The sequence below is a fragment of the Denticeps clupeoides genome, chromosome 14, assembly GCF_900700375.1.
Source record: "Denticeps clupeoides chromosome 14, fDenClu1.1, whole genome shotgun sequence".
Taxonomy (NCBI): domain Eukaryota; kingdom Metazoa; phylum Chordata; class Actinopteri; order Clupeiformes; family Denticipitidae; genus Denticeps; species Denticeps clupeoides.
In genome coordinates, this window is record NC_041720.1 from 9133920 (window position 1) to 9160832 (window position 26913).

The window sequence follows — 26913 nt, forward strand, 5'->3', positions numbered from 1 at the left end:
TACACAGATTATGGGCACTTTGTGGTTTCTACGCTGTGGGTGAGATGGTTTGTGGGTAGTGAAGAGAACGATTAAAGTATCAGGTTAAATGCTTTTTTTTTTTTTTTTTTTTTTAGACCACCGACATCTGGCTGTCTGGATTGATGCGCATCGGCCTTGAACTTTTCCTCAAGTCCTGCAGCTGCTTGGCGGGCTTTCCCACGCCCTCCTCGAACCTCTTCTCCACCACGGTCAGCACGGTTTCGTTCAGGAAGGAGGCATTCTGGAGAATGAAGGCTTTCTTCTCCAGGTCCTGCTCGCACCGGAGGCTGTAGTCCACGTGCTGCACGGCCACCAGGATGATCTCCCTCAGGCTCTCCAGCAGCACCATATGCAGCTCAGGGGAGTACAGCTTGAGCCCTTCCTCCAGGAAGCTCATCATCTGCTTGGTGAAGGCCACCACGGTGTAGCTCAGGTTGACCCAGCAGTCGTCCCCCGTGTACTGCTCGAAGCTGCCCATGCCGCAGCTGCGCATCTCCTCCTTCAGCTTGGCCAGGGCCTCCGGCGTCATCAGGTTCATCCGGCGCCACATCTCCTCCGAGTTGCGGTGCTTGGTGGCCTCGATGATGATGTCCTTGTAACTGACGAGAGCCGCCTTGATGTCCTTCACCAGCAGAGACTGAAGGATGAAGGTGAGGTCCAGGCCGATCTCGCTGAGCTGGGCGCAGTGCTCCTTGGCCACCTTCACGCACTCAGACGCGGTGGAGAGGCTCTCCTTGCTGTCGAACACCTGCTTGCTGAACGCGTCCACGAACATCTTCATGGCTGAGCGGCACCAGACCACGAAGGCCGAATAGCAGCCGGTGTTGCCGGCAAAGTCCATTTGGAACTCCTTCGCGGTCTCCAGCAGGCTGGTGAAGAAAATGTTGCAGAGCTTGTGGATGTAGAGCAGCGTGGCCCCTTCGATGCGGAGCTGCCGGATGGCGGTCTGCACCGCCGCCGCGCGGTTTTTCAGGAAGAGCTCGCAGGCTTTGGTGGACTGGCCCAGCCTGACGAGCTGCGACACCGCCCGGCGCGTGGCCTTCGGGCCCCCGCGCAGCGAGCGGTCGGGGGACAGCTCGAACACCAGCACGTCGGTGAGCTGCCGCACCCGCTCGTCCACCTTCTCCCGCAGCTCCTTCACGCGCGGCGGCGTCGCCGGCTGCTCCTTCAGATACTCGTTCAGCTTGTCCAGAAGGTCTACGGCGCCCTCGAAGTCCCGCTGCGCTATGCACACGTCCAGGTCCTCTGGCAGATCCTGAATCCACTCCGGGCTCAGGTCCACGACCTCCTCTGATTCCAGCGGTTCCTCCTCATCGAAAGGGTTGGTGGACACCTCTGGCCTCAAAGGAGACTTGGGCACCTCCTCCTCTTTCGTGTGTCGTTCCTTGGCAACCTTGTTTTTCTTGGTCTCCTCCAGAATCTCAAGCCACTCCTTCTTTATTTTGCTGTTCTCCGCCTGGAAGGTGCGGGTGTCCGGGAACATCAGGATTCGGAACATGTCTTTCATCGGGGGGTTGTCCTTCACATTCACTATGGCCAAAGGTTCCAGGTCGTACAGGGTATCATACTTGTACTTGACCGGACCGCGGCGGTTCGCGAGCCACGTAGCAATCAGGAGGCAATCGTTCATGAGGAAAGCGTGGACCTTCTGGATCTGGCACATGTTGTCCAGATCATACTCGATCAAGTCCCCGTTGTACACCAAGTACCTCCCAGGGGCCTCCATTAAATTCTGACACCCCTCGACTTTCTCCAGCAGCGTGGTCAGCGTCCTTTGCTTGACCTCCTCCGTTTCTTTCGGGAACGCGGCCATCATCTCCTTGGCGGTTTCGTCTTTGTCGGTGGACAGCAGGGTCTGGGTGATGCTCTCCATGATGCTCTTCTGCTCCGTCAGAATGTGGCTCAGCTGGTACATCTCGCTCTCCAGGTAGGAAATTTCTTTGGCGGTTTCGATGAACTGCCGGTAGTTTTTGTAGACGTTTTTCTTCAGGTTCTGCGCGGTCTCGTCGGCCAGGGTCTGGATCTTCTGGCGGTGCTCCTGCAGGTCTCGGTCGCCGTCGGACTGCTGCGAGAGCTGCTTCACGTAATTTTGCGGGTCAAAGTTTGACGATTCCAGCTGCTTGCGCAGTCTGCTTCCCGCGTCGGCCATTCGTCCGGTGTCCTTTTCGGCGGCGTTTGTGAGAAGCGGCGGGGTGGGAAAGATCCGCGGGGAAATGTTTCTTCTCGCGTGTAGGAGACGCTCGGACAACAGGAAACGGGTCCACTCCCGTCAACGTCACGGGACCCGGAAGTGCCGTGGCCGACCAAAATCTTAACAAAAACAGTTTGTTTTCACAAACTCCTCAAAGTGCAGGACATTTAAAAAAACAGCACATTAACTTTAAACGATTTAAATTATTTACGCCTTTATATGAACTATGTTTAATGGAATTTTTTATTATATATGTAACCCAGGGTTTATTATGGTTGGACATTTCTGAATAACTTGCCTCGAGGAACAACATATCCCAGACTTCTGTTCGGCAGCGCCGACCCCTTTTTACGTGTTTGAATTCCCGGCTGATAGCACCGGGGATGTTTTTATCGGCACCTTTTACTCTGTTTAATTTATTTATTTATGTTTAAAGGCAACGTGCCGTTTAATGGCATTTAATTCTATCGGTAAAACTGACCGAACGCTAGTTAGCTTGTTAGCTGCCCCGGTCATCTCCGCCGTCGCGTTAGCTTGAGTGCTACCCAGAAGAGTTACGATGTGAGCCGGGTGTTTTTGGGCGACCATGGAGGACGAGGACTTTCTGCTCGCCCTTCAGCTGCAAGAACAGTTTGACCGCGACGCGTCCGCCTCGCCCGACGACCGCTCTCCGTTCAGCAAGAAGCGCAAAGTCGAGGCGGCCCCCGGGGACGTCGCCCCGCGCTGGCGGCCGGCGGCGTTCCGCCCCGAAAGGCCCGTGTCGATCGTGGACGAGTCCTGGGAGACGCTGGACCCCAGTCCCGACGTGCGCGCGATTTTCCTGCAGTTCAACGACACGTTCTTCTGGGGGAAACTCAGCGGCGTGGAGGTCAAGTGGAGCGCCAGGATGACGCTGTACGTCGTAAACATTTACAGCGTTTATCCGACGCCCTTATCCAGAGCGCCTTACAGTCAGTAGTTACAGGGACAGTCCCCCCCTGGAGACACTCAGGGTTAAGTGTCTTGCTCAGGGACACAATGGTGGTAAGTGGGGTTTGAACCTGGGTCTTCTGCTTCATAGGCGAGTGGATTTCCAGCAGTTCCTGCTGCTTTTCCTGTACCCCTGTTAATGCGAACCTCCACGATGGCATCAGAAGGACTGAATGAATGAAAGCAGCACTTTTCCAGATGCTGCTGCTGCTGAGTTGGTGGTTGTGTGTGTGTGTGTGTGTGTGTGTGTGTGTTTGCCACACTGATTTGTGTTCTGTGCGCGTTACAGATGCGCTGGCGTGTGCTCCTACGAAGGCCGGGGCGGTTTGTGTTCCATCCGCCTCAGTGAACCTCTTTTAAAACTCCGGCCACGGCGAGACTTGGTGGAGGTAAGAACGTTTTTAAATGGAAGTCGGTGGTTCGTTCATATTTGTCACAGCAACTTCAGTTTCTTATGAATTGATGGCCTATTTTATATTTTGATTTTGGATACGGTCCCGTTTTCTGCAGACCCTTTTGCATGAAATGATCCACGCTTTGCTTTTCGTGACGCAAAACAACAGAGACCGGGACGGTCATGGGCCAGAGTTCTGCAAGCACATGAACAGGATCAACGAAGCCAGTGGGACCAAAATCTCGGTCGGTGTTGATCTCATTCCACATCACGATGATGGAAGCCGAACTACGCGGCCTTCACTCGCCTCCGTTTGTCTCTTCTCAGGTTTATCACAGCTTTCATGATGAGGTGGACGTTTACCGGCAGCACTGGTGGCGCTGCGATGGTCCATGTCAGAACCGTAAGCCGTACTTCGGCTATGTGAAGAGAGCAATGAATCGCGCCCCTTCGGCACGAGACCCCTGGTGGGCGGACCACCAGCGGACTTGTGGAGGCACCTACACTAAAGTCAAAGAGCCAGAGCCCAGTGGGAAGAAAAACAAGGCTGGTGACAAAGACCAGAAGCCCAAACAGGAAGCCAAGAGACCTTCAGACAAGGGCAAGGCTCCCAGTGCAGGTAATTCACCTTCTGCAACGTTACGCTCACAAATCAATACGCCACTAGAGACCGAAGATATTTTTAACAGGGTTAGTGGCCAGTGTTTGGTGCAATATTATGTACCATATGTCTGTGGTCTTAACAAAAAAAAAATGCATTTCACCTGATACTTTTATCTTTCTGTTTTTTAATGATATTCACTATATTTGTATTATTAGCCATATATTATATATTAATAAAATATTGAGTAGGTCAGGAAGCATTTCAAGTAGATTTCTCTTTTCTTTCCCAGCTGTTTCCAGTTCTCAAGACATCAGGAACATCATCCCATTTACCGGCAGAGGGTTTGTACTTGGTGGTGCGTCCTCTCAGAAACCCCCCACCATAATCCCCACGGCCCCCCCCAAAACTCAGGTGTCGCCGCCGTCGTCTCAGACGTCCGAAAGTAAAGCCCTCGATTTTGACTCCGGTTTGAGGAATAGCCGCACCGGCACCGCAGGCGGCTCTTCTAAAAAGTCAGTGAGCAACACCAGAGCCTTCATCAACATCAACGGCTCTCCAGTCAGGATCTCCAAAGCCAACGTACACTTGTTAAAGTCGTCCGGCCGCCCGTCAGACTCTATTGGGGCGAAACAGAGATCTGTTCAAGATCTGTTTCAAGCTAAAGGCTTCAAGTCGCCAGAAAAGCAAACCAGCAGTGCCTTTAAAACCGCCACTGAGACCAAAAGCGCATCCCATAATAACAACAGCGGGTCCAGTGCGGGCTGGAGTCTCAACTCAAAGGCTGCAGCTCCGTCCACTTCCGCAGGAAGTTCATCCAGCAGCCACAAAACGTCCGGCGCGGTGGGATCCGTTTCTGGCTCCGCTGACGGCCAGCAGTCCAAGTACTTCAAAAGCCCCCAAAAGGCGGGGACGAGCGCTCCTGGCCAGAAGAAAAGATCGTGGGACAACCGCAGCGCCGCGCACATCTTCGACTTCTTCCAGAGGACGAAGGGCGACTTCTCGTCCCCGAGGAAGAACAGCGAGGGCAAAGCTTCTGCCTCGGTGCCGACGGTAACGCCGCCTGAGCCGGCGCCGGCAGTGCCGCCGAGCCACTCGGTCAGCATCGCCAGCGTCACCGTGAACTGCCCCGTGTGCCACCTGAAGGTCTCCGAGGCCCAAATCAACGCGCATCTGGACTCGTGTCTGGCCTGATGTGGGGAGACCTGTCAGCCTGTACTTGTTCGATCTTCGCCGGCTCAGGGCCCTATTTTTTTTTATCACCAACTTTGTTTCCTGAAATGAACATGTAACTGCAGGAGGAAGTGCTTCCGGATGGTTGGCTTTTCCCCTTCATGTCTGAAGCGCAGTTAACGTACTTGGTGTACGTGTCTTTTGCACGAAGACTCCTCTGGGATACTTTAGTCAGTTTTAGGCTTCGACTAATATCGATTTTATGCTGTAATGGTGAAAAAAAGTGCATTTTTGTAATATGTTTGAAGTGATGTGTTGAAATGGTTCGGCGCTTAGATTGCCAGAATGCAGTGGTTCTGCCCGGCGGTGAGCGGACTGGTCGTGTATAGAGTTACCGCGGCCTCGGGGACGGAGAAGTGACTCCATTTTATGCTGAATGGACTGTATTGAATTTCACACGCGCTGCCGTTTGTTCGTTCGGCTCGGCTTTTAAGTGATACTTCTGCTTGTGGCAAGGTTAATCGGAGCAAGGGCGGTTTCACCCCAACACTGTCAGTAAATCTCGTGTACACAACGATATGCTGGCAGTAGAGAGAGAGAGTGTGTGTGTGTGTGTGTGTGTGTGTGTGTGCGCGCTCACATTTATATCTTAGACTTAATAGACGTATTTTACCCCCCCCCCCCTTTAAATCTCAGTTTTTACACACTGAGGTCATTTTTGTTTCATGTCATGTATAATAAAGGTGCTACCTCACACACAACATATGCACATTCGGTATTTGTTCTGTGTGTAACGTTTTAATGTTCAATACTGTTCGTCATGTGTCTTTTAGACCTACTTGCTTTGATACGAATAAATACTGTTCCTTAATAAGGGGTGTTTCCATTTCATTGCTTACATGCTGAACAAAAAACACTATTTCATTTTGAACTGTAATTTAATTCATTTTTTTACTTTTTTATTTTAGTATACTATATTACTGCTTTGACCCCTAATCGGTGCTGTAAAAACCTGCCTTGTTGAGTCACCGTTTACCAAATTGGGTGAAAAAAATCTTTTTTTTTTTTCCTGAACACGCACTTCAGAGCTCTCCCATGCTTGGATGAATAAATCCTCCATCTTCTGTGCAGCTTATTGATTCCGACTCGGACACAAAGGGTGGAGCAAGTGGCGAGCTGGACCGACACAAGTGTCGCACCACAATTAAACCTTTTCCACGTTTTGGAGCAGTTACTCAGCATGTGTCACCATTTAACTTCACACTTAGGTTTATCACACAAGCCTCAGTGTAATTTGCACGCCGGGCTTCTTTTACCCTTGTCTTACAACAGGGGGACCTTTTATTATTTCAAAGCATCTGTTCATGCAAGCGAGGTGATGTTTAATTCAAAGGGGCAGTTGCTGAGCCGTGGCACGTTCGGCGTCAGCTGCCTGTTTTAATGTCCGCATGTGATGCTGTCGAGGGGGCCATTGTTCCCTTTGTGGTGAGGGGCGTACGGGAAAAGGGGACACGGCCCCGGAGCTGGCGAGAGCACCATCTGCGCCTCACACTGACACCTTTGTTCCTGCTGCTGCATTCCTGTCACAACCCCACTTTAAGTCATTTCGCTCAGTTTATTCCTGGCTCCGAGTTAGGCCCCAGACAGGCGCATACCACGTTACTCACATTAACGGAGGGAAGAATGCTCAGTGTTTTAGGTAAATGCAGAGTTGGGGTCTTTTTCCTCATGACGTACCTCATGATGTCTTACTTGTTTAATCAGAATGCGTTTTTTTTTTCTTTCTTTTTTTACAAAGCAACATGAGAACAATATGCGATACCAACACTGCAGGCAGGGCTCATGATATTAAGTTCCATGACACCAGTAACACCGTAAAATGATTAGCAAATTAAAAAAATTAAGCAAATTCTTCACACAGAAGCCAATCAATTTTATTCTCATAGGTCTACTATGAAAGGTTCTATGTTTTTAAGTATGCAATGAAACAAGTTTTGTTTTTTATGTTATAGTGAAACTTATTTTGCTGACAAAACCTTTTTTTTTATTTAACAAGGGCGAATATCATTTGCATTCTCCGCGCCTGTCAATGTTGAGTCAAGTCCAACATCGCAGAGGCGCTGGACGGAGCTCATTAATATTCATAGTACCGCCCACCCCGTCACGTGAGGCGCCGCCCAATCAGGCTGGAGTGGAGTTAAAGAGACCGGAAGTGCCGTTGTTAAGCTGCTTGTGCTTGTGGAGGTTGACTGTAGCGGACTGGGACCGAAATTTCATACGCTCACACCGGTTAAAAAAACTAAACACACAAAGCAAACGTCTCTTTCTTCCGGGGCTCGCTGGAGATGAACGGCAAGTCTTCGAACGGCACAGCAAGCGGAGCGCCGGCCTGCATCGACGGGCTCCCCCCGCTGCCGAAGAGCCTGAGCGGCTTGCTGAACTCGAGCGGCGGCTCGTGGCGGGAGATGGAGCGGGTGTACGCGAAGAAGACCATGATCCAGGACGACCTGAGCCGCGGGCGCAGCCACGCCGACAGCCTGGCGGCCAGCAAGCCGGCCAACCTCGACGCGGCTCTGGCGCTGCTCAGGAAGGAGATGGTGAGTCTCACCGCAACGGACAGACCTGCTTCACCTGCACTCCACGGGTTAAAACATACTCTAATACATTCTGATTGTTTTATATCTAGATATATTTACAGTACAGGCCAAAAGTCTGGACACACCTTCTCATTCAATGTGTTTTCTTTATTTTCATGACCATTTACGTTGGTAGATTCTCACTGAAGGCATCAAAACTATGAATGAACACATGTGGAGTTATGTACTTAACAAAAAAATGTGAAATAACTAAAAACCTGTTTTATATTCTAGTTTCTTCAAAAGAGCCGCCATTTGCTCTGATTACTGCTTTGCACACTCTTGGCATTCTCTCGATGAGCTTCAAGAGGTCGTCACCTGAAATGTTTTCCAACAGTCTTGAAGGAGTTCCCAGAGGTGTTTAGCACTTGTTGTCCCCTTTGCCTTCACTCTGCGGTCCAGCTCACCCCAAACCATCTGGATTGGGTTCAGGTCCGGTGACTGTGGAGGTCAGGTCTCCACTTTTTGTTAAGTACATAACTCCACATGTGTTCATTCATAGTTTTGATGTCTTCAGTGAGAATCTACCAACTTAAAGGGTCATGAAAAAAAAAATACATTGAATGAGAAGGTGTCTCCAAACCTTTGGCCTGTAATGTGTGTGTGTGTGTGTGTGTGTGTGTGTGTGTGTGTGTGTGTGTGTATATATATATATATATATATATATATATATATATATATTATTTCATGATAATTTCATTGCTTACATATTTTTTAATGGCCCCGCCCAGTTTTGTGTTGTTCCTGTCATTTGGGAAGTTTCTCAGACTCCGGCTGTTTTTCCAGGTGGGCCTGCGGCAGCAGGATATGTCTCTGCTGTGTCAGCTCTGGTCCCTCCACGAGTCCATCCAGGAATACAAGGGCAGCTGTCAGGACCTGACCGCTGGCTCCAGCGCTGATGGTCAGTACGAGAACGGCTACTTTGACGAAGACGAGGAGTACTACCAGGAGTCTGGCTTGACCCCCACGGAGCAGACGGCAGACGGGAGCGACACGTCCCCCCAAAACGGGACATCCAAAGAGAAGTGGCTGCATGGCTCGCTCCACATCGCTATCTGAGAGACGCTTCAGCCAGAGACTCTGCAGATGAGATCTACTATCTACCTACCAGCTTCTTTCTTTCCTTTTATTTCTTGTAAAAAGCTGTGCCTGCATTTGGAATTTGCTGGCCGCCTTTTTTTTCTTAGCAGTCTTTTCTATAAATATATATATATATGCAGTTGATTATTTATTACATGAAATTATTACAATATAGTATTTTTTTTTTCTCTAAGAGGATGTCCGTGTCAGGACAGCAGTGTCTGGACAGTATTCACGTTCCCAGTGGCGTTGACGCGATCAGTGTCCCCTACTGTAACTTGCATCTTGTGCAGAACGGGAGTGCTGTTTCCTTTTTCAAGGGGGCAAAATGTGAACAAGAAGTTCTGGAGGTATCAAGTATTTTCCAATCAGGGTACACAGCACTTTTGCGAGCAGCGTGCTTCCTGCTCTCCCTCGCCAGCTCACTCTCGTGGTCTCAACATTTTCTAACTGGATGGAACAGATTCATTGTGTGTGGAGTATTATATACAGTGTATTTGATCATGCATTCCCCCCCCAAGCTGCATTAGAAAATGTCTGCTTCCGACTCATTCATATTCATATCGTTGTGATGTTTGCACTGTTTAGTTTTAAACCTAAGTGAGCTGAGCAAACCCTCTTAACTTAGCAGAATAATTAAAATATCACATTTAGATTATGAAAATATGCGAATTTGGTTGTCCCCTTTTGATACATCTTAATGCAAAACAGAATCATTTTTCTCCTTTTCAGTTTTGAAGTGTTTTTTTTTTTTTTTGTGATTAAATTAAATGCATTGCAAAATGAACAGCCAGTACAAATTTTTGCCAAGCAGCCGTCCTATTGGTCAACCATGACCTTCGTCTCAACTTAATGCAACTAAATGAGGCGGACAACGCCCCCATCGACGTCTGGAGTGTTTTTTTTTTTTTTTTTTGAGAGAGAGAGAAAGAGACTGTAATCTTGCTCAGAAGAAACACCCACTTACATGGTGCTTAACGCTGTAGACTTGTGATTCACACCAGAGCTGCTGCGCATCTTCGGTGCTCTGCTTTCTCAAAAGAGCTTAATTACGCTAAAGCTGCCCTCCTGGCAAACACGCTAATTCACATAAGTAACTTTATGTGAAGGGATATGATTGTACTGCATGTTACAGTGTTTCAGATCAAAATTTACCACGTTAATTTAGGGTACGATTACCAAAGAAAATGTTAACTTCAGTTTACAGGATAGAGGATTGTTGTACAACTTAATTGTCAGTTTTTTTTTATTTGTCTGTAAACATTTTTTTTTATTTATTTTTTTTTACATCTGGCAGAGTTGTGCTCTGAGGGCATATTTTTATGTAATTATCATAGTAATTATGTAATTATCATATTTACATCAAAAAAATGAATTCCTGGATTACTGGTTGCCAGTTTTGCTTTGATCACCTAATTTTCACATCATCCGTGGCCTAATTTGGAACAATAAGATGTGATGCATCCATCCATCAAGGAACTGGATTTAAGACCCCTGGTTCACTGCGGTATCAGATCCAGGAATTGTTCCTCCAATAACAGCTCCTGGGCTTATTCTTTAATAAACAGTGAATTATCAGAGTCTGAAATCCACAGACTCCTTGGGCAGAATATTTTGAGTTGGAGTTTCTAATTGGCGAGAAGTTTTGTGAACTTGTTTCCAGACTGACCTGGCTCTGCTGTCAGTTTATTCACTTTGTGCCTTTTATGCCATGGGCTCGTTTTTTTTGGCTACGGCAGGTTTTCCTTGCCCATTTATTCATTCAGCATTTTTGTACAAGTCTTTTGATTTGAACTGCAAAAAGTGGAAGAAATTAGAAAAAAAAATTCTGCGGCATGTTCACCAGCAACAACCGTGCGGTCCAGCTGGCTCAGTCCGGTTTTCGTATCGGCATACCAGTTTTATCAATGCCCATCGCTCCTTTGGATATGCAAGTACTGTTCCTCTTCATTAGTCTACAAGGTGTCCAAGGGTAAAAACGAACAACAATACTACAGCAATAGAAACAACACAGTGGGAATGTATGAATGTAGCACTCATATCTGCCATCCCAGGGCAAATTAGGCAAACCTCAAAAGTAATGGGATTTTTTTTTTTTTTTATTCGACCAATTTTGGATGATTGCTTTGGGTTTAGTAAAAGATGTTTCTCTTTCTTTTTATTAACATTAATGACTATACTACTGTACTTTTTGGAAGATTTTATATGCTTTTACATGTGACAGGCGTAATTAACGATTAAATAAAAATATTAAAATGGCATCAGTGGGAAGTCTTACTTTGTTGCTCGTCTCAGAAATGAAGGTAGCACTTTTTGTCTTCTTTTGAGTGAAGGTTTTGCTCTGCAGGAAAGCACAGTATTTTGACCACCCATGTGGTGTGTTGTGCAACCAGTACAAGGGGGGGGGGGAAACATCAGAATCCATCAAATGTTGAAAATTGTCTAAACTATTTTGAATTCTTCATAACTAAACCCTTAAATGTCCCTGTCTGTCCATCACTCTCAGTAAATCACAGTTTTTCACGTATAACACGGCGCCAGAGTATCCACACTGACTGTTCTGCACAGAACAGAATGCTCCCTTATCTGTTCTGGAGGGTTTACGAGCAGCAAACCCTCTTGGGCTTTTCTTGGCTGCCTTGTGATCTTGCTCAGATCCAGTTTTGGCAACTGAAACCTCTGCTATAGTCCAAATGTTTGTGGAAAAAAAGGTTCAAGCCTCAGTGCTGTGGGTTTAAGAAAAGTCCCAACATTTAGCGATGCCTGAACACCTCAGGGCCTCGGCCAAGGCACCTGTTGTGGAGGTGTGTGCAGGATTAGGATAATCTTGGTTGAAAAGTTTATCCCAGGTAAGCATCACGTTGCGTCTGGGACACGTGAACACGTTATCAGTTCTTCGTTTAAGCATTGTGGGGGCGCAGCGTAAGCACCCAGGTAATTACTGCTGCAGTGGATGAGCGCCACCCTTCAGGACCGACTAGACATGTTCTTCTCACTGTTGGGCGTGACACCAAGTCATAAATGCCTATGACGTCAAACCGTGTCGAGCCACACGTATCGCCAAGGCTGACCTAGAAACCCGCAGCCATCACCGTGGAACAGCTGCTTGGTTTGGCCTGTTCTCAAGTCACACTTGGGTGTGGTGGTGGTGGCCAACAGGTGATGTTCCTCACCAAACAAGATTTCTCACTTAGCAAGATCATTTAAAGCCACAAGATCCATTAGCAATTGTGTCTTCTAGTTTTAAGAGATCCTGCTTGGTGAAGAATGTGTCTGGAGGGCCCAGACTGTTTTAGCCTGGTGTTGGGCCTACCCAATGACAAAGTTCAAATCCCATTTACTACCATTGTGTCCCTGAACAAGACACTTAGCCCTGAGTGTCTCCGGGGGGGGGGGACTGTCCCTGTAACTACTGCTTGTAAGTCGCTCTGATAAACGCTGTAAATGTAAAAATGTAAATGACTGGACAATAGACTTTGATGTTGAAATATGCACACCTGTGCTTGTTTATTAGAGTTCCATTCTGCTTGTGTGGCTAGAAACTGACTGGGAGGTGCTCAGTGCGTAAAAAGTTCCCCTCTAAACATTTTGTGCTAAACACTGTTCCAGGACCAGTGAAAATGAGACAGTTGAAACCGACCCAAACCCACAGAGAGTAAACAAGAGTGAACTTTCACCATGTCATCCATTTGCATGTGCACAGACCACGTATTTCCCTCAAAGCCGCACGTGTCCTGTTCCCGGAGCAGAGAGCGGGTCTGATTATTGAGATATGTGGCCCACCGCTTGTCAATCTTAAGGTGCATGCAAAAGGTCATCAAGCCTGCAGGGGGGCTTGTTGGAATGGAAGAAACCAGTCTGAATGGGTTCACGCCCCTGTCCCCTGACCCTGTCATGTCTTGAATGTGGAAAGGCCAACTTTCCATGCTGAGGAATGTCTCTCAAAACACACATCTACAATTACCTTCCGCCGGGCCCAAAAGGACGAGGGCTTGGGCGCAACAGACCCAATTTTCATCTCGACATCCACCACAAGGTCAATAATCGCACTCTTGTTTATATTATGTGCTTGCGACACAAGCAAAAAGAAGTACAGACATATAGAAAATATTAAAAACCTTATTTTTAACAATAAGGTCATTCACAGGTTTCCTAGGAACAAATCGGCTAAAAACAAAGACACCAATGGGCACAAAACGACATCAGTCAAGTAATGTTCCTCCATATTTACTATGGGTTAAAACGAGTTGGTCCAATCAGACTTTGTTAGCGGAACGGTGTTAGTATTAGTTTGTGCTGTAATCCTGATTAATTTCTCAGAAGGAAAGACAAATCCTGAATGTAAAAGTGTTACAAAAAGAAATGATGTATAAATATGTATGAAGTAAAAATATTATAAATAGAACATTTTGCAAAATGACAAAAGTCGGAAACCCACAATCGGTGACGCACCAGACGTTGCTGTGAACAGAAGGCTCAGCCTATCAAGATGAGCCGCGATCTAGGTAATGCAGTGTTTATCGTCGGCAGAAGTGGGACAGTGACATGCTGTTAACCATTCGGCATCAGTCGGTGTCTCCTGCCCAGACGCTTGAAGCAAACATGCAAGCAAGAATGTGCCCTCAAACTTCCCAAGGCCTGTAACGACACGCACAGTAACTATGGATGCTGATGCCTAGCAGTCCCAAGCACAAAAGGCCAAAACATCAGTAAGACGGGATTAAAATATATATATTCATGGCACAAAAAGTGCCTTATATAACCTATTGTGCAAATCCATGACTAATTGTCATTGGATATTTCTTTCACAATCCAACCAAAATAGCAGCATTGTTTCTCTTCAAACCACAGGCAGACAACTCGGCCTTTTAATTGAAACAAAATCTTGTTTTGCATTACCAGAACAAAGCCCATTCCTCAGGGAATATTATCCCACATTTTCCATCACAGAGGTCGAAAATTGTGTAAAATGTGTTCTTCTCAGCACACAATCGGACATTACAACTCGCGGTGCTCCCAGAAGGCACTGGGTAAATTATGCCGCTGCAGCCTTCAGTGGTCTTCACAAGGAAGAATTTGCCGAATTATCCCAGGAATCTTCAGCAGCCCCCCCCCCCCCCCCCCCCCCCCCCCCCCCCGTACTAATGCTTCTCCAAACAGTGAGGGCATGCTGTGTCATCCCCTGTCAATCACTGCAGCTGCTGCCGACTGCATTTAGCCCGTGGCGTCAGAACTGCTCCAGGTAGCTGGAATGTTAGCCTTAAGGCGAACCCACTGATCCAGGGTCACGACTGGGTCACTGGAGCGGCATGATGTCTTCTGCGCGCCAGTGGAGATTTTGCAGGGACCGGGTGACACAGGTCTCCAGCAGCAGCCCCACTGCGATGGCCATGAGAGACAGACGTCTGCCGCAGTTCAGAATTACTGTGGAGTAGTGAAAATTAATTAATTAATTAAATAAATAAATAAAACTGAAAGATTTTAAATTCTTTTTTTTTTTTTTTTTTTTTTTTTTCTATTTGTGTGGTTGTCACAGGTAAAAACTTGCCTCAGCCTGGTTACGGTAATACTTTTTAAAATCTTTATCTTGGACTCAACACTGCCATCAACCCACCCATACACACTCATAAACAACACCAGACACACAAAAAAAAAAATGATAAAGTTCCAGTATTGTTTTACTTCACTCTGTAACCCCCTGAAGGTTGGTGGTTGGTGACGTCTTAACCTGGTTTAATTTACACATTTGAGCTCATGTTGTGAGTACATGAGAGGGTCACATAAAGTCTCAACACACACGGATCATATATGGCCTGCACTGACTTTGAGCTCTCACCTAGTAACTGATGATGTGTTGCGGCAATATCGGACTTTGCTTTCTTATTACGCCCCATTACACAACTTTTGCATATCTAAACTAGTAACCCAAAATCCCCACTCCCCTTACTGCCAGTAAATCTGGATCTTATGACATGCGCATTCAAAAGAAAAAAAATGACATTGGTTTGGAGCATATTCAGTAATAATTAAAGAGATAGCATAGCCACTTGAGATGCACGTAACAGTGTATTTCTTGGTGCCGGTCCCAAGCCCGGCTAAACAGGGATGTCTGCGTCAGGAAGGGCATCCAGTGCCATATCAATTGTGCAGACAACCGCTGATCCGCTGTTGATCCGCAACCCCTAATGGGGGCAGCCGAAGGAAGAAGAACTTTTCCCCCTTTCCTCTTGAAATTTTAATCTAACTGAGGACCTGAAAGATATCTGCACTAAAGAAAGGGCACAGTGGTGTATTTACTGAAGCACCAAAATGATCAGTCTTTGACAGAGTGGGTGAAATAACAAGAAACACAAATAGGCCTGAACACAAACAGACTGAAAATGTTAATACATCAGACTGCTGTTAAGTATTACATGAACTGTAAGGACCAATATTAAATCTGTGCATTACCAATAAAAAAAGCATAATATTGAATCATAGCTGGTGTCGCATCAAGGCTCAGGGAGCAAATGAAACATGAGCTGGGGCTAAATTAACAGCCGGAGCAGACGACATGTTTCCGTCGCTTGTGTAATTAGATTTAGATATGATCCACTTAGAGAGGAAATAGACCCCTTCAGCCTGGTTACTCTGTGTTGCCCTGAACGACAGTGATTTGCTTTAGCAGCAACATCCTTCAGGACTTTATTTAAACTCTAATTGAAAGGATATAAAATTAAAAAAAAGGTTTTTAGCTCTGAGGTAGTAGCTGCCACCTACTGGTAGAGATGTGCGATACCAGTTTTCCTTTCCTAGAAGAGTGAAAATATCGATATTATTATGTTAGTATCAATCTAATACTGATACCAACTTGGTACTGATAGTATCAATATTTAGGATCAATCCGCACATGCCTGCCTACTGGTCCTATAGTCCATTGTCTACCACACATATGTCAAACTCTCAGTCCACGGGCCACATCCTGCGAGATCACTTTATTTAGATCTATTATTGTGGCCTGTCAATATGAAGTGCTGATCCTAACAGATCCCATAATGCAGCGCACACTTTGCTAATAAGATGAGCACCCTATGCACTGAGTTCACCCGGCGCTTTGGTGAATTTCAAGCTGCTTTACAACCCATTTGATGTCAACATGCAAACTTCTCATGCACAGAATCAGCTGCAGTGTACAGATTGCATTTGGCAAGGTAAGTGAAACACTGCATTATGGGATCTGTAGTTTGTGTGTTATCAGCACTTCATATCGCCGGGCCAAAATAATAGATCTATATAAAGTGATTGTGCGGGCAGCGAGTTTGAAATCCCTAGTCTAAATCCCTTTTTAGAAATGACATTCAGTCGTGATGCATGCAATATGTATTAGAACATGCATGCATGATTGCAGACTGTTTTCAGTGGAGCTTGACTCATTATTATTTAGAACACGTACCTCTGATAGCCTGACTGTTGGAGGTCAGGACAAATATCTTGATGAGACTGAAGCAGAGTGGGGAGTAGTCATGCTCCCATATGACGGCCGGGATGAGCAGCACCTTGCCGTAGCTGGACAGCAGCAGGGCCTTGAGCAAGAATCTAGTCTGCAGCTGATGTCCCCGGAGCCACTGAATCAGCCACAAGAACCCTAGCACTCCAGTGATGAACATAGCCAGCTCTGTAGAAAATCAGTGACACATGGGAGTAGGTTTTCTCGGTTTGGTCACAGTGACTTACGAGAAACATTCAAATACACATTACACCAGCAAATATTCCAACACATTACCGAGGGCTGCCTGGCCAAACATGGCATAAAAATCCCACTCCTTGGTGTATCTGATGATATCTGCTGGGTCGCTGCTCGGCTCAGAATCTTGCAGCAGGGACCACCTCAGGTACGCCTCACACAGCAGGCAAAACACACACAGCTTCCAGTGGATCTGAGGGGCAAAACGCTCATGGCTCATTTCTGTAGTATCGTTTTACTGTTGAACATTAACAAACCAAGCATACTGACACTTACATTTATCTCAGTGTTGTACAATATGTGCCTGAACGCTTGGATCTTGCATAAAATGGCATCAATCAAAATAATGACAGGATCATACTCAATGTATTTGTCCACAGGCTTCTTACACGATTCCTAGAAAGAATGAAAAAAGTCGGATTATGTACTAATTTGTTACACTGTTTTTTGTATTTACAGAAAACAAAATCATAAATGCAACTTAAATCGTAGGTTACCACACTAGCAAACATCTCTTCGAAGCCGCTCTGACCAAAAATATACATTTCAAAAATCACTTACACATATAGTTATTTTCAAAATCCCATTTTTGTAATCACGGTGCAGCTCATTTGCGTCTTGGTTACATTCTATGCATCTAAACATCGCCGCTGCCATTCTGAAAACGTTCGAATCAAACCACTTCCTGGTTTCGCGACGTCCGCTAACTGGGAATCGTAGTAATTTGCGTTGTTGTTTTGCCTGAAAGACTACATTACTCAGAAATCCGCGGGCAGCGGTTTAGCGTTGCCGGATCATTGGATGGGGATTGTAGTTTTCACGAAGGCACTTGTTCTTCACAGCTCCGATTCAGCGTTCAGTTTGAAAACTACATTACCCATAACTCAATGCGCCCCTCCAACCAGCGTTCAACACAACATGGCACCTGCCGGCCGGGCTGGTGTTCTGCTTGCGCTGTCATTGCTGTATTTAAGCCCTGCAATTTTTTCCACGGAGTTCTTTTCCACGCTCGCGTTCTTTAATGGAGAACTTAACAAGCACGGCTGCAGCTCTCCGCCCGAGTGGGAGGACTACGCGTCTGACTGCGGTATCGGCTTTTATCGCCTGTTTTTGCCACGTCTTGTGCTGTCACTCTGCAGTGTTGTCGCTCTCTTCCGCATCCACTGCATGTTGGGAAGCTTTAAGCTTTAAGATGGTCGTTTGAATGACCCGGGCACGACCCAACTAAACACGATCGTCCTCGTTTGACGGAGAAGATTTTTGCAAATACCCTGACAGCTACTCAGAACGTTTGTTTAACCAACCAACGTGCGCTCGTAACTGCTTATGATTTTGTCTGTGACAGTGCATGTGTCTGCAGTCTGGCTGTAGCTTGTCGGCTGTTCATATACACAATGCCAGGCGGCGACCACGGTTCCATGCGTGGCTGCTCATGTGCTTCAGCTTCAGCTGCTTCTGCTGGGTTTCTAGACCTTGGAGTGACAATCGCGTTTCATAGTCCCACGACTATGCTCTGTACTCTGTACCACGCGGGTAAAGCTTTTAATATGGAAGGCCACGCGTGCCATGTCCCGGCAACTAATTACGCCTGGTTGTGTTTTCGAGCAGAGTCCTCCATGCTTCACCTGGAGGACCCAGAATGTGAAGAAGGAGGCAGCCCACCATGCGAGTCCGTCTTCTCTCTGAACGCAGAGAAGATCCTGGTGAGGAGCACGCACCCTGGTTTACGTTCACGCTGGTGCGAACAAAGTTGAATGCAGTTGTAGAAACGTAAAAGTGTTGCCGGCTGTGGCTGTATTGTCAGGTGAAATGCAATTTGAATATGAGCGAGAAGGAAAGAAAAGTTATCATGTGCAATCTGCAAGGCTAGATGGAAGAATGTTATGAACAGTGTTATGTCAATGCACATACAGAGCACTGTGTAGATAATACACTGGGATTTTTCAGCGGCAGTGCTTTGGAAAGAAAATATATTCACTCGCCCATCTTCTGCTTACCGAAACAGAGTCAGGCTAAGCTGTTTGTTGAGCAGAAGAGGTTCCCGTTCGCAGTGGACGACCAGGAGATGAACGAAGAGCTGGGTACGTTGTGTTCGTCCTCAGCTGGCAGGTACAACGGACGGCCATTTGAATGAACCGAGCTTTCTGTCTCTTTCTTTTCAGCCATAGGATACGTGCTAATAGGCAATGGACTGAATGATGAAGCCATCAAACATTTCTCCGTGCTGTTACAGGTTGGATTTTTTGATGTGACTCAAGTGACCGAAGGGACGCGCTCTTGGAGGAGCTCCTGCAGGAATGCTTTTATTCCGGTCAGATAGTAGAATGTAGTTAGAATGGAACATTCTGGCTGGGGTTCCTCCAGGAAGCGGATCGGAATGCACTTCCGCACATCACCACACCGGCATGTTTTTTTCCCCCCTCTTTTGTAGGGTGATCCTGAACTGGTCAGCGCCATCTATGGAAGAGGCATCGCCTACAGAAAGAAGAGCCTGCAGGTATGTGGGGTAAACATGGTGTGTGTCTAGTAATAGGACTTCGCTGTGGATGTTGTTCTAATACAAATTTCCTCCGTCTGTTCATTCGTCACCCTCTCCTCAAGGACATCAAAAGTGCAGACTTGGCGCTGTACGAGCTGAGCAGAGTAATTGCGCTGGAGCCTGACCGCCCAGAGGTGTACGAGCAGCGGGCAGAGGTGATGGTCTGCCGTCTAGGCTGACACTGCTTGTTTGGAGGGGAAACTGAAAGTGTTGCTGTGGCGTTCTTGCAGATTCTGTCTCCTCTGGGGAGAATAAGCGAGGCCCTGAGCGACCTCTCCAAAGCCATTCAGCTGCAGCCCTCCGCTCGCCTGTACAGGCACAGAGGGACCCTGCTCTTCATATCCGAGGTGAGGGTTCAAGGACGCCACAGCACTTCCGTTCAAGAATTCCACTTCGTTCTTGCATAGCCTTTTTCCAAATAAAGATTCAGCCCACATAATCTCCATGTTGAATTATTGCAATGTTAACTGTGCTATAAAGGTTTAATTAGTGTCGTTACGTCAATCACGTGTGAATGATCAGCAGCCTTCAGTATCTGGATGTTTTATTTCTGCACGTGCCGTTTTGGTCTGTGTAGGATTATGTTGCTGCTATGGAGGATTTTCAGCAGTCCCTGGAACTTAAAAAGAACCAGCCGATTGCCATGCTGTACAAAGGTCTCACGTTCTTCCACAGGGGAATGCTGAAGGTAAGACGAGTTTTTTTTTTTTTTTTTTTTTTTTAAACGATCGCTCATCCCCTCCAGATCTCCGTGTAACCGTCCTGTCACATTCTTCACGCAGGAGGCCATAGAAACGTTCAAAGAGGCCTTGAAATTAAAAGCGGACTTCATAGACGCATACAAAAGCCTCGGACAGGCCTACAGGTACACCAGCGCCATGAAGTGAAATGATGCCGAGCACATAATCACGGCAGCCTGGTAACGTTAGTCACTGTGATGCACGTTCCAGGGAACTCGGAGACTTCGACCTGGCCATGGAGAGCTTCCAGAAAGCGCTAATGCTGAACCCCAACCACATCCAGTCTCTGCAGCTGCGAGGGATGATGCTCTACCACCATGGCAGCCTGCAGGAGGCTATAGGCAACTTCAAGGTAATCGTGGCTCTTTCGTCTGGGCAAAAATGTGAGCTGGGAAGCGGAGAGAGCAGCGTACGGAGAACCCCTTTTGGAGGAGTAATATGGAACTAGCATGGCTGTCTGAATGGGTGCGGATTTCACGTTCAGGAATGCTGAATGATGTTGCCGGATTTTGATGAGATGATAATGGCCAAAAGAAAAAAATTCAAGAAAGTGGTCTGTTTCAGGCGCCGCTGTCTGCGACAGTGTGACTCGGTCTGTTGTTCTGGAGCTCGGCGGCTGTGAACCATCCTGTTGGCGACGAGAGCCTGTGGCAGCCCTTTCGGCCCATTAGACCGCAGAGCCGGTTTGAATGCTGCCCCCGCCCTCTCGTCCCCTCAGGCTTAGTGACTCACTCTGAAACATCAAGTGTAATGAGTGACATTTTCATTGGATGTCAAAATTTCCATGTCATTATGAAGGCCTGTTTATGCTCAGCATCAAAAATTGATGCAGATAAATCCCTGTCAGTCTAAACTTTTTGCTTGTGTGCGGAAAGCTTTCGGACGGAACAGTGCCATACCACTGGAAGTCGTGAAGAGGAAACGTTTCTTTGGTTATGTAACGTCGTAAAAAGTTAGAAACATTTGTACGATCACTTAGCACATGATGTAAAGTGGAAACAAAATGTGTCCTCTGCTTTTAACCATCACCCTTGGTGAGCAGTGGGCAGCCATGACAGGCGCCCGGGGAGCAGTGTGTGGGTATGGTGCTCTGCTCAGTGGCGTATCAGGACCTGAACTGCCAGCCTACTGATTACGGGTCCATTTCCTAGTCCAACCACTGCAGAACAGCTGGAGAACAGCATCATTACGGCCTCATCCATCGCCATGTTTGTCGTTGATTAACACTGACAGCAGTGTAAATGATTGAGTTGGATGTAGTTGATGGATGTTGGAGTTGGCTGAAACGTTTGAAGTTTATTTTAGTAGGTAAAGGCATTTAAATGGCGTACACGATGAACAAAAGAGTGCCCGACTCAGGGTTCAGTGTCTTGCTCAGGGACACCAAGGTGTGGGTGCCTCATTAATAATTTAATAGTAGAATATATTTAAATAAAATTTAATTATATTGTATTATATCCTATTGAATAAAATCAACCGCTGCTGTATAGGTGAGTCTTTTAGCTTTTGAACACATTTGGGAAAGGGTGACCAATATAAAACTGACCTTCAGAATGAAAAATGACCTGTTATTATAAATATGTCACGTATGAAAAGATTATTTTATGGGGCCAATTTTTTTCTCTTCTTTTTTTTCAGTTCCAGTTGAGATTTTGAACAAGAGTTCTGCTGTCTATGTGTTTTCCAGAGGTGTCTTCAGCTGGAGCCGTACAATGAGGTTTGCCAGTACATGAAGGGTCTCAGCCACGTGGCAATGGGACAGTTTTATGAGGGCATCAAAGCCCAGACGAAAGTCATGCTAAATGACCCTCTCCTGGGCCAGAAGGCAAGCTCAGAATACCTCAAAGTGAAATACCTCAGAGGTGAGAACAACGACTAGGAAAAAAGCAACGCTGGAAAAAGCATTTGACGCAAATTTGTCCTCAAGATTCTTTTCTTTCCAATTTCTTGGCAGAATACTCTCGCTATTTGCACTCGCACCTCGACATACCTGTGGTAGAATATAACGTGGATCAGGATCTTCCAGGAAACTTTAAGAACCACTGGGCAAAAAATCTCCCCTTCCTTATAGAGGACTATGAAGAACAGCCTGGGCTACAGCCTCATATAAAGTGAGTCTAGTTCAAAAGTTGAAGCACATCTAGGCAAGGGGCTTGTCTCATTCTTGTTCTTGTTCAATTGCCAAAGGGATGTTCTACCACAGAACTTTGAGAGCTACAATACTGAAGTTCAGAAGCTCATCTGCACGGCCGATCACCTAGGTGCTCTTACGCAATACGACACGTCCAGCTTTCTACCCAATCTCAGGATTCACCGAGGTCTGTGTTACTGATGTCTCATTCCTTGCTAATATCACACAGTCGAGTAGAAGTTCCTTCATCTAACCAAACCATTACCCTCACATTTCGCGGTGGTAGTAGCCTAGTGGTAATACACTTTCCTATGAACCAGAAGACCCAGGTTCAAATCCCACTTGCTACCATTGTGTCTGTCCCTGTAACTACTGACTGTAAGTCGCTCTTGATAAGGGCGTCTGATAAATGCCATAAATGTAAATGTTCAATTGGGCTTCATAAATGTATATCTACCCTTATTAAAACTGTTTAGATTTTTCTGGGTCACATCACCCATAGTGAGGAACCAGAGGAGTTCAACTAGTTCGAAGCAACATTCGCAAGCTCCACTTGGACCATTCCCAGGTTTTTCAATCCAAACTGGAAGACATAATCCATATTAAGCCTAACCTGGACTCCACTAGATTATATAGAATCTGGTATATCTCAAACTGATGTTTCTGCTTTGAGGTTGTTGATGGAAGAGCTCCTTGACCCTCCTTGACCCTTGAGCTATCTTTCGGACACTCACCAAAATCCTCAAATTCTCGTTCCTGGTGGATAAGACGCTTACTTATGAACCAGAAGCACAAAGACGCATGTCTTATTATCATTGTGTCCCTGAGCAAGACGCTGAACCCTGAGTGTCTCCAGGGGGTCTCCAAGTTGCTCTGGATAAGGCCGTCTGATAAATTCCTTTAATGTAACCTCAATTGAATTTGTTGGTTCACTTGGAGGCGGCTTCTCAGAGAATGGCCCAAAGAAGGATTGGTGGCACATAGATAAATTGTTTTTATCCCACAGCTATGGGTATGGCCACGATAGAGGTCATGCAGGCCATGCAGCGGACATGGAGCAACTCGAAAGTGCGCGTCAACGGTAAAACCAGACAGATGCAGTGGAGAGACATGTTCGACATAGCAGTGAAATGGAGGAGGTAGGCAAGGAGGTCTGGAGTAACACACACACACACATAAATAATTAAAACAACATATGGAATTTGGAACATGCAACTTTATGATTTTCTGACATGTTGTTGGACATAAAGAATTGCAGATCCAGACCAGCCTGTGCTTTGGCTGGACCAGATGCCAGCTAGAAGCCTCAGTAGAGGCTTCAACAACCACATCAATCTAATCAGGTATGGCTTTTTATACTAATTTTGTTATGTGCCTTGGGTCACCTAACATCAAATGTTTGCCTTTTGCTATTCCCAGGGGACAGATAATAAATATAAGGTATTTTGAGTATTTTGACAGCATACTCAAATTTATCAAAGAAAGAATTCTGGCCTATCACAGGTAAGATGCGTTTGATATTTGGGTGGCAAAAGTGCAATACATACCGCAGTGTTAATTTTTAAAAACCTCTATTTAACACCTTAAGGACACATAACCCCAGGGGCCTAGTGGAAGTCAGGCAAGCTTTGGAAAATGTGAACCAAGTGGAAGATCTCCTGCCAATTATGAAGGTATTAAAACAGCTCAAGTCAACATTTCTGCCTGTTACTATCTGATGTGTGATATGATATAATTTTATAATAATTAGGCCTGTTGATTTATAGTAGAGGCTGTGTGTTGCTGTGTTTTAATTGCATTTAATTGTTGATATGAATTCATGAAATCGTTTTTGAAGCACAGTTAAGATTTATAATATTAACTACGTACAGTTATTCCATAAAGTAATGTAGGTCATTCTCATTTACCGTTGCCTAGCAACATATCAGAAGAAGATGTTTGGCACTGTAAAATAGAATTATTGGGTCTGCTTTTAGATTTTGGAACCTAAATCATTCAACCAGGCCTTTTAGAAAGAATTGTTATAAAAAAATTTAGTTAACTAAAGTCCTTCATGAACTCATGTATTCTTTGTATCTTTCTGAAGCAGTTTAACAGTAAAACGAGGGATGGTTTCACTGTAAACTCCAAGGTGCCAAGTTTAAAGGACCCCGACAAAGAGTACGATGGCTTTACCATCACCATCACTGGGGACAGGTGAGCACAGTGAAGTCTCTTGGTTTATGTGACCATTCTGTCGGTGGTGCTCTATACAGTGTCACCAGATTCCTTCGCATTGTCTCTTGGCAGTGCAGATTGATGGGTCTCGTGACAGAATTGTATATTTAAAAAATCTGTGTCCACAGTCTGGAAATAAAATATTCCGGCTGTTGCACTAGAACAGAAACCAACTTAACTGAGTGCTTTAGGGTTTACATTCTGAAGGATTTTTGTCTGGAAAGACGATGTCATTTAAGAATAACCTAGACGGTGCAAATCAGACACAGACGTTGTCTCTGGCTTAAATGTTACAGTTGCCCAGTAAATCAGTGACCTTCAAAAACTTCAGATCTGGAATGAATGGAAGTAGTGTCCAGCCAATTAACTTTTCTCCATTCCAACCCATAATAATTAACAGCATATTTTGGAATGTCCATCTGCTCAAAAATTAGATCTGTTCAATAAGCAAATGCTGTGTCTGTGTTGGGGTGGGTTCTTTGTGATCCAGGGTGGGGAACATGCTGTTTTCAGTGGAGACCCAGACCACAGAGGAGCGTACACAACAGTACCAGTCAGAAATCGAGTCCCTCTACAAAGACCTGACCGCAAAGGGCAAGGCCCTCATGCTGTCCACTGAGCTTGGGGTACGTTCTCTGCTTCCGGTTCTCACCTTAAAGACATATTCGGCTATTGGGCTTTAAAGCATAGCATGTTTCATTAAGCCTGTGTCTGTGCCCAGTTAACATATAGACAGGAGCAGGTTTAATTCATCTAGAAATTAGGACTATGGCGGGTGAGTGCTATAACTCAGGCCTGCAGCCTCCTCCCATCTTAAATTCTCGTTCGTCGTCTGGGATTCTACTCTTCTTTCACAATGTTTGCTCTCCGTCTAACATAGCAAATGGATAGCATGATTTTTTTTTCCCACTTATTCTCTGTAGCTCGCATAACCTTGCTGAAAAGGCCATTATAGCCTACACATGACGTGTAGGCTATTGTTCTGCAACTCTTCTTTCTCTCCCCAAGGCCACAGCTAGTTTAGCCTCAACTGTATGTGTCACCTCACTGGCTTTTTGTTCTTTTGCATGGATTTCCTCCCAGGATGCAGATGCCGTGTGCAACTTAATCCTCTCCCTGGTGTACTACTTCTGCAACCTGATGCCGCTGTCCCGAGGCTCCAGGTAGACATCCCATCTACAATACAGTAACGCTTTCCATTCCGCTCGGAGCTACAGAGTTTTGCTTTTCTGCCTGTTGGTAACCTGAGCCAGTGTATGGTGTGGCACATGAAATGATTTCTCTGCCTGTGTGTTTTATTTCGTTTTGTTTAATTGTGTTTTGGCTGCTTTAAAGTGTTGTGGCATACTCTGCTGTCATGGGAGCGCTGATGGCAAGTGGGAAGGAAGTGGTTGGTCGAATTCCTCCAGGAAAGGTAATGATACAAAACAAAAGTGCCAAATTAGATGCCAGTTTTATTCCATTCATGGGAAATAAGGACATATCATATCCATATATTTTAGGGTATAGCTGGGAACCGCACAGCAGTGTGGGAGATTGTGAGGAGGGGGCTTCTGGCGCCAGCACTAAAGACTCATTTTGTCTTGTATCTCTCTGGCTGCACTCACTAGATTTAACAGTTTAATAGCACGTTTTGCATTTCCTTTTTTTCCAGTTTTTCATTTAGTGCCTTGGAAGTGATATTTTAGATAGGCTGGTAGTAGCCTATCTAACACACTCACCTGTGAACCAGAAGACTCAGGTTCAAATCCCACTTACTACCATTGTGTCCCTGAGCAAGACACTTAACCCTAAGTTGCCCAGGGGGGACTGTCCCTGTAACTACTGATTGTATGTTGCTCTGGATAAGGGATAAATTCTGTAAATGTAGATCTGCTGCACTTGTTGTTTCACAGCTTGTGGATTTTGAAGCATTGACCACACCCAGTCCCGATCGCTTCAGTAAGATTGCTAAGAGCTGGATGAACCTGAAGAGGTGGGCAGGACACCACAAACCCGACTCTCATGCTTCCAGGACTGTTGATCCAACTATGTTCTTACTTTTGTAGTTTGCCAGGGTGGTACCAGAGTCTTCCATCCGTAGCCGAGACGTTCCCCACTACAAGAACCATGATTGAAGTCTTGAACACAGACTCATCGCCACATTGTCCAAAGAAGTCATAAAGATCCCAGATGTACACACAAAAAGGCTAAATTAATTGTATTTTTAATGTTCAATTGCAGGAGCAATACTACAGGGCTTTGGAAGAAGCATAAAAGCATTATAAGATGTAGAATTTGGCCTGAAAGCAGGGAATGTGGTTTCAAGAGTGTTTTAGCACTAATTTCCTTTCAGGGCTTGTTTTTTTTGTTTCATTTTCATCAGGGAGTATTTGAGCACTGAGCAACTTTTCTGAAATGTAGCATATTGTTCCCATATTTCTTTTTTTTTTTTTTTTTAAATTTGCCCTCCCAGTTATTTTAATTAAGGAAAAAAACTGATGTGACCAGCATAAACA

At 45.8% G+C, this 26913-nt stretch overlaps 5 protein-coding genes across 6 annotated transcripts; 3 read left to right on the forward strand and 2 right to left on the reverse strand.

Annotated features, from left to right (window-relative positions):
* Positions 1-71: 71 nt before the first annotated feature.
* Positions 72-2312, reverse strand: exoc8 (exocyst complex component 8). Of its 2 annotated transcripts, XM_028953613.1 has the most exons (2): positions 1180-2312; positions 72-978 (listed from the first exon to the last, which is right to left on the reverse strand). In XM_028953613.1, the coding sequence occupies exons 1-2, from the start codon at positions 2168-2170 to the stop codon at positions 113-115; spliced, it is 1857 nt and encodes a 618-aa protein (XP_028809446.1). In that variant the 5' UTR covers positions 2171-2312; the 3' UTR covers positions 72-112. The 2 variants fall into 2 exon arrangements, with proteins under 2 accessions (XP_028809446.1, XP_028809445.1); XM_028953612.1 differs by having other exon boundaries at positions 72-2312.
* On the forward strand, positions 1222-6091 carry sprtn (SprT-like N-terminal domain). The gene is made up of 5 exons (XM_028953614.1): positions 1222-3106; positions 3471-3570; positions 3692-3820; positions 3903-4194; positions 4469-6091. Exons 1-5 carry the CDS (start codon positions 2799-2801, stop codon positions 5368-5370), a joined length of 1731 nt encoding a protein of 576 aa, XP_028809447.1. The 5' UTR covers positions 1222-2798; the 3' UTR covers positions 5371-6091.
* A 1498-nt stretch (positions 6092-7589) lies between these two features.
* On the forward strand, positions 7590-11326 carry fam89a (family with sequence similarity 89 member A). The gene is made up of 2 exons (XM_028953180.1): positions 7590-7946; positions 8772-11326. Exons 1-2 carry the CDS (start codon positions 7695-7697, stop codon positions 9042-9044), a joined length of 525 nt encoding a protein of 174 aa, XP_028809013.1. The 5' UTR covers positions 7590-7694; the 3' UTR covers positions 9045-11326.
* Positions 11327-14217: 2891 nt separating this feature from the next.
* On the reverse strand, positions 14218-17517 carry arv1 (ARV1 homolog, fatty acid homeostasis modulator). Its single transcript, XM_028953371.1, has 5 exons — positions 17350-17517; positions 17065-17184; positions 16828-16981; positions 16498-16719; positions 14218-14489 (listed from the first exon to the last, which is right to left on the reverse strand). The coding sequence occupies exons 1-5, from the start codon at positions 17443-17445 to the stop codon at positions 14362-14364; spliced, it is 720 nt and encodes a 239-aa protein (XP_028809204.1). The 5' UTR covers positions 17446-17517; the 3' UTR covers positions 14218-14361.
* A 189-nt stretch (positions 17518-17706) lies between these two features.
* ttc13 (tetratricopeptide repeat domain 13) lies at positions 17707-26814 on the forward strand. The gene is made up of 23 exons (XM_029002968.1): positions 17707-17875; positions 18397-18491; positions 18794-18869; positions 18951-19021; positions 19220-19285; positions 19390-19482; positions 19558-19674; positions 19905-20015; positions 20110-20192; positions 20278-20419; positions 21755-21929; positions 22022-22178; positions 22255-22385; positions 23205-23337; positions 23449-23541; positions 23618-23701; positions 23787-23871; positions 24285-24394; positions 24906-25041; positions 25499-25578; positions 25751-25829; positions 26311-26390; positions 26464-26814. The coding sequence occupies exons 1-23, from the start codon at positions 17707-17709 to the stop codon at positions 26576-26578; spliced, it is 2481 nt and encodes an 826-aa protein (XP_028858801.1). The 3' UTR covers positions 26579-26814.
* Positions 26815-26913: the final 99 nt, after the last annotated feature.

Excerpts from the sequence above, each read along its gene's own strand:
- exoc8 (XM_028953612.1), bottom strand. The coding sequence starts at position 2,170 with ATGGCCGACGCGGGAAGCAGACTGCGCAAGCAGCTGGAATCGTCAAAC.
- sprtn (XM_028953614.1), top strand. The coding sequence starts at position 2,799 with ATGGAGGACGAGGACTTTCTGCTCGCCCTTCAGCTGCAAGAACAGTTT. Across the intron at positions 3,571-3,691 it reads CACGGCGAGACTTGGTGGAG|ACCCTTTTGCATGAAATGAT; the intron begins GTAAGAACGTTT and ends CGTTTTCTGCAG. Across the intron at positions 3,821-3,902 it reads CCAGTGGGACCAAAATCTCG|GTTTATCACAGCTTTCATGA; the intron begins GTCGGTGTTGAT and ends GTCTCTTCTCAG.
- fam89a (XM_028953180.1), top strand. The coding sequence starts at position 7,695 with ATGAACGGCAAGTCTTCGAACGGCACAGCAAGCGGAGCGCCGGCCTGC. Across the intron at positions 7,947-8,771 it reads CGCTGCTCAGGAAGGAGATG|GTGGGCCTGCGGCAGCAGGA; the intron begins GTGAGTCTCACC and ends CTGTTTTTCCAG.
- arv1 (XM_028953371.1), bottom strand. The coding sequence starts at position 17,445 with ATGGCAGCGGCGATGTTTAGATGCATAGAATGTAACCAAGACGCAAAT. Across the intron at positions 17,185-17,349 it reads TTTTGAAAATAACTATATGT|GAATCGTGTAAGAAGCCTGT; the intron begins GTAAGTGATTTT and ends CATTCTTTCTAG. Across the intron at positions 14,490-16,497 it reads CAACAGTCAGGCTATCAGAG|TAATTCTGAACTGCGGCAGA; the intron begins GTACGTGTTCTA and ends ACTACTCCACAG.
- ttc13 (XM_029002968.1), top strand. The coding sequence starts at position 17,707 with ATGGCACCTGCCGGCCGGGCTGGTGTTCTGCTTGCGCTGTCATTGCTG. Across the intron at positions 20,016-20,109 it reads TCCACAGGGGAATGCTGAAG|GAGGCCATAGAAACGTTCAA; the intron begins GTAAGACGAGTT and ends TTCTTCACGCAG. Across the intron at positions 20,193-20,277 it reads AGCCTCGGACAGGCCTACAG|GGAACTCGGAGACTTCGACC; the intron begins GTACACCAGCGC and ends TGCACGTTCCAG.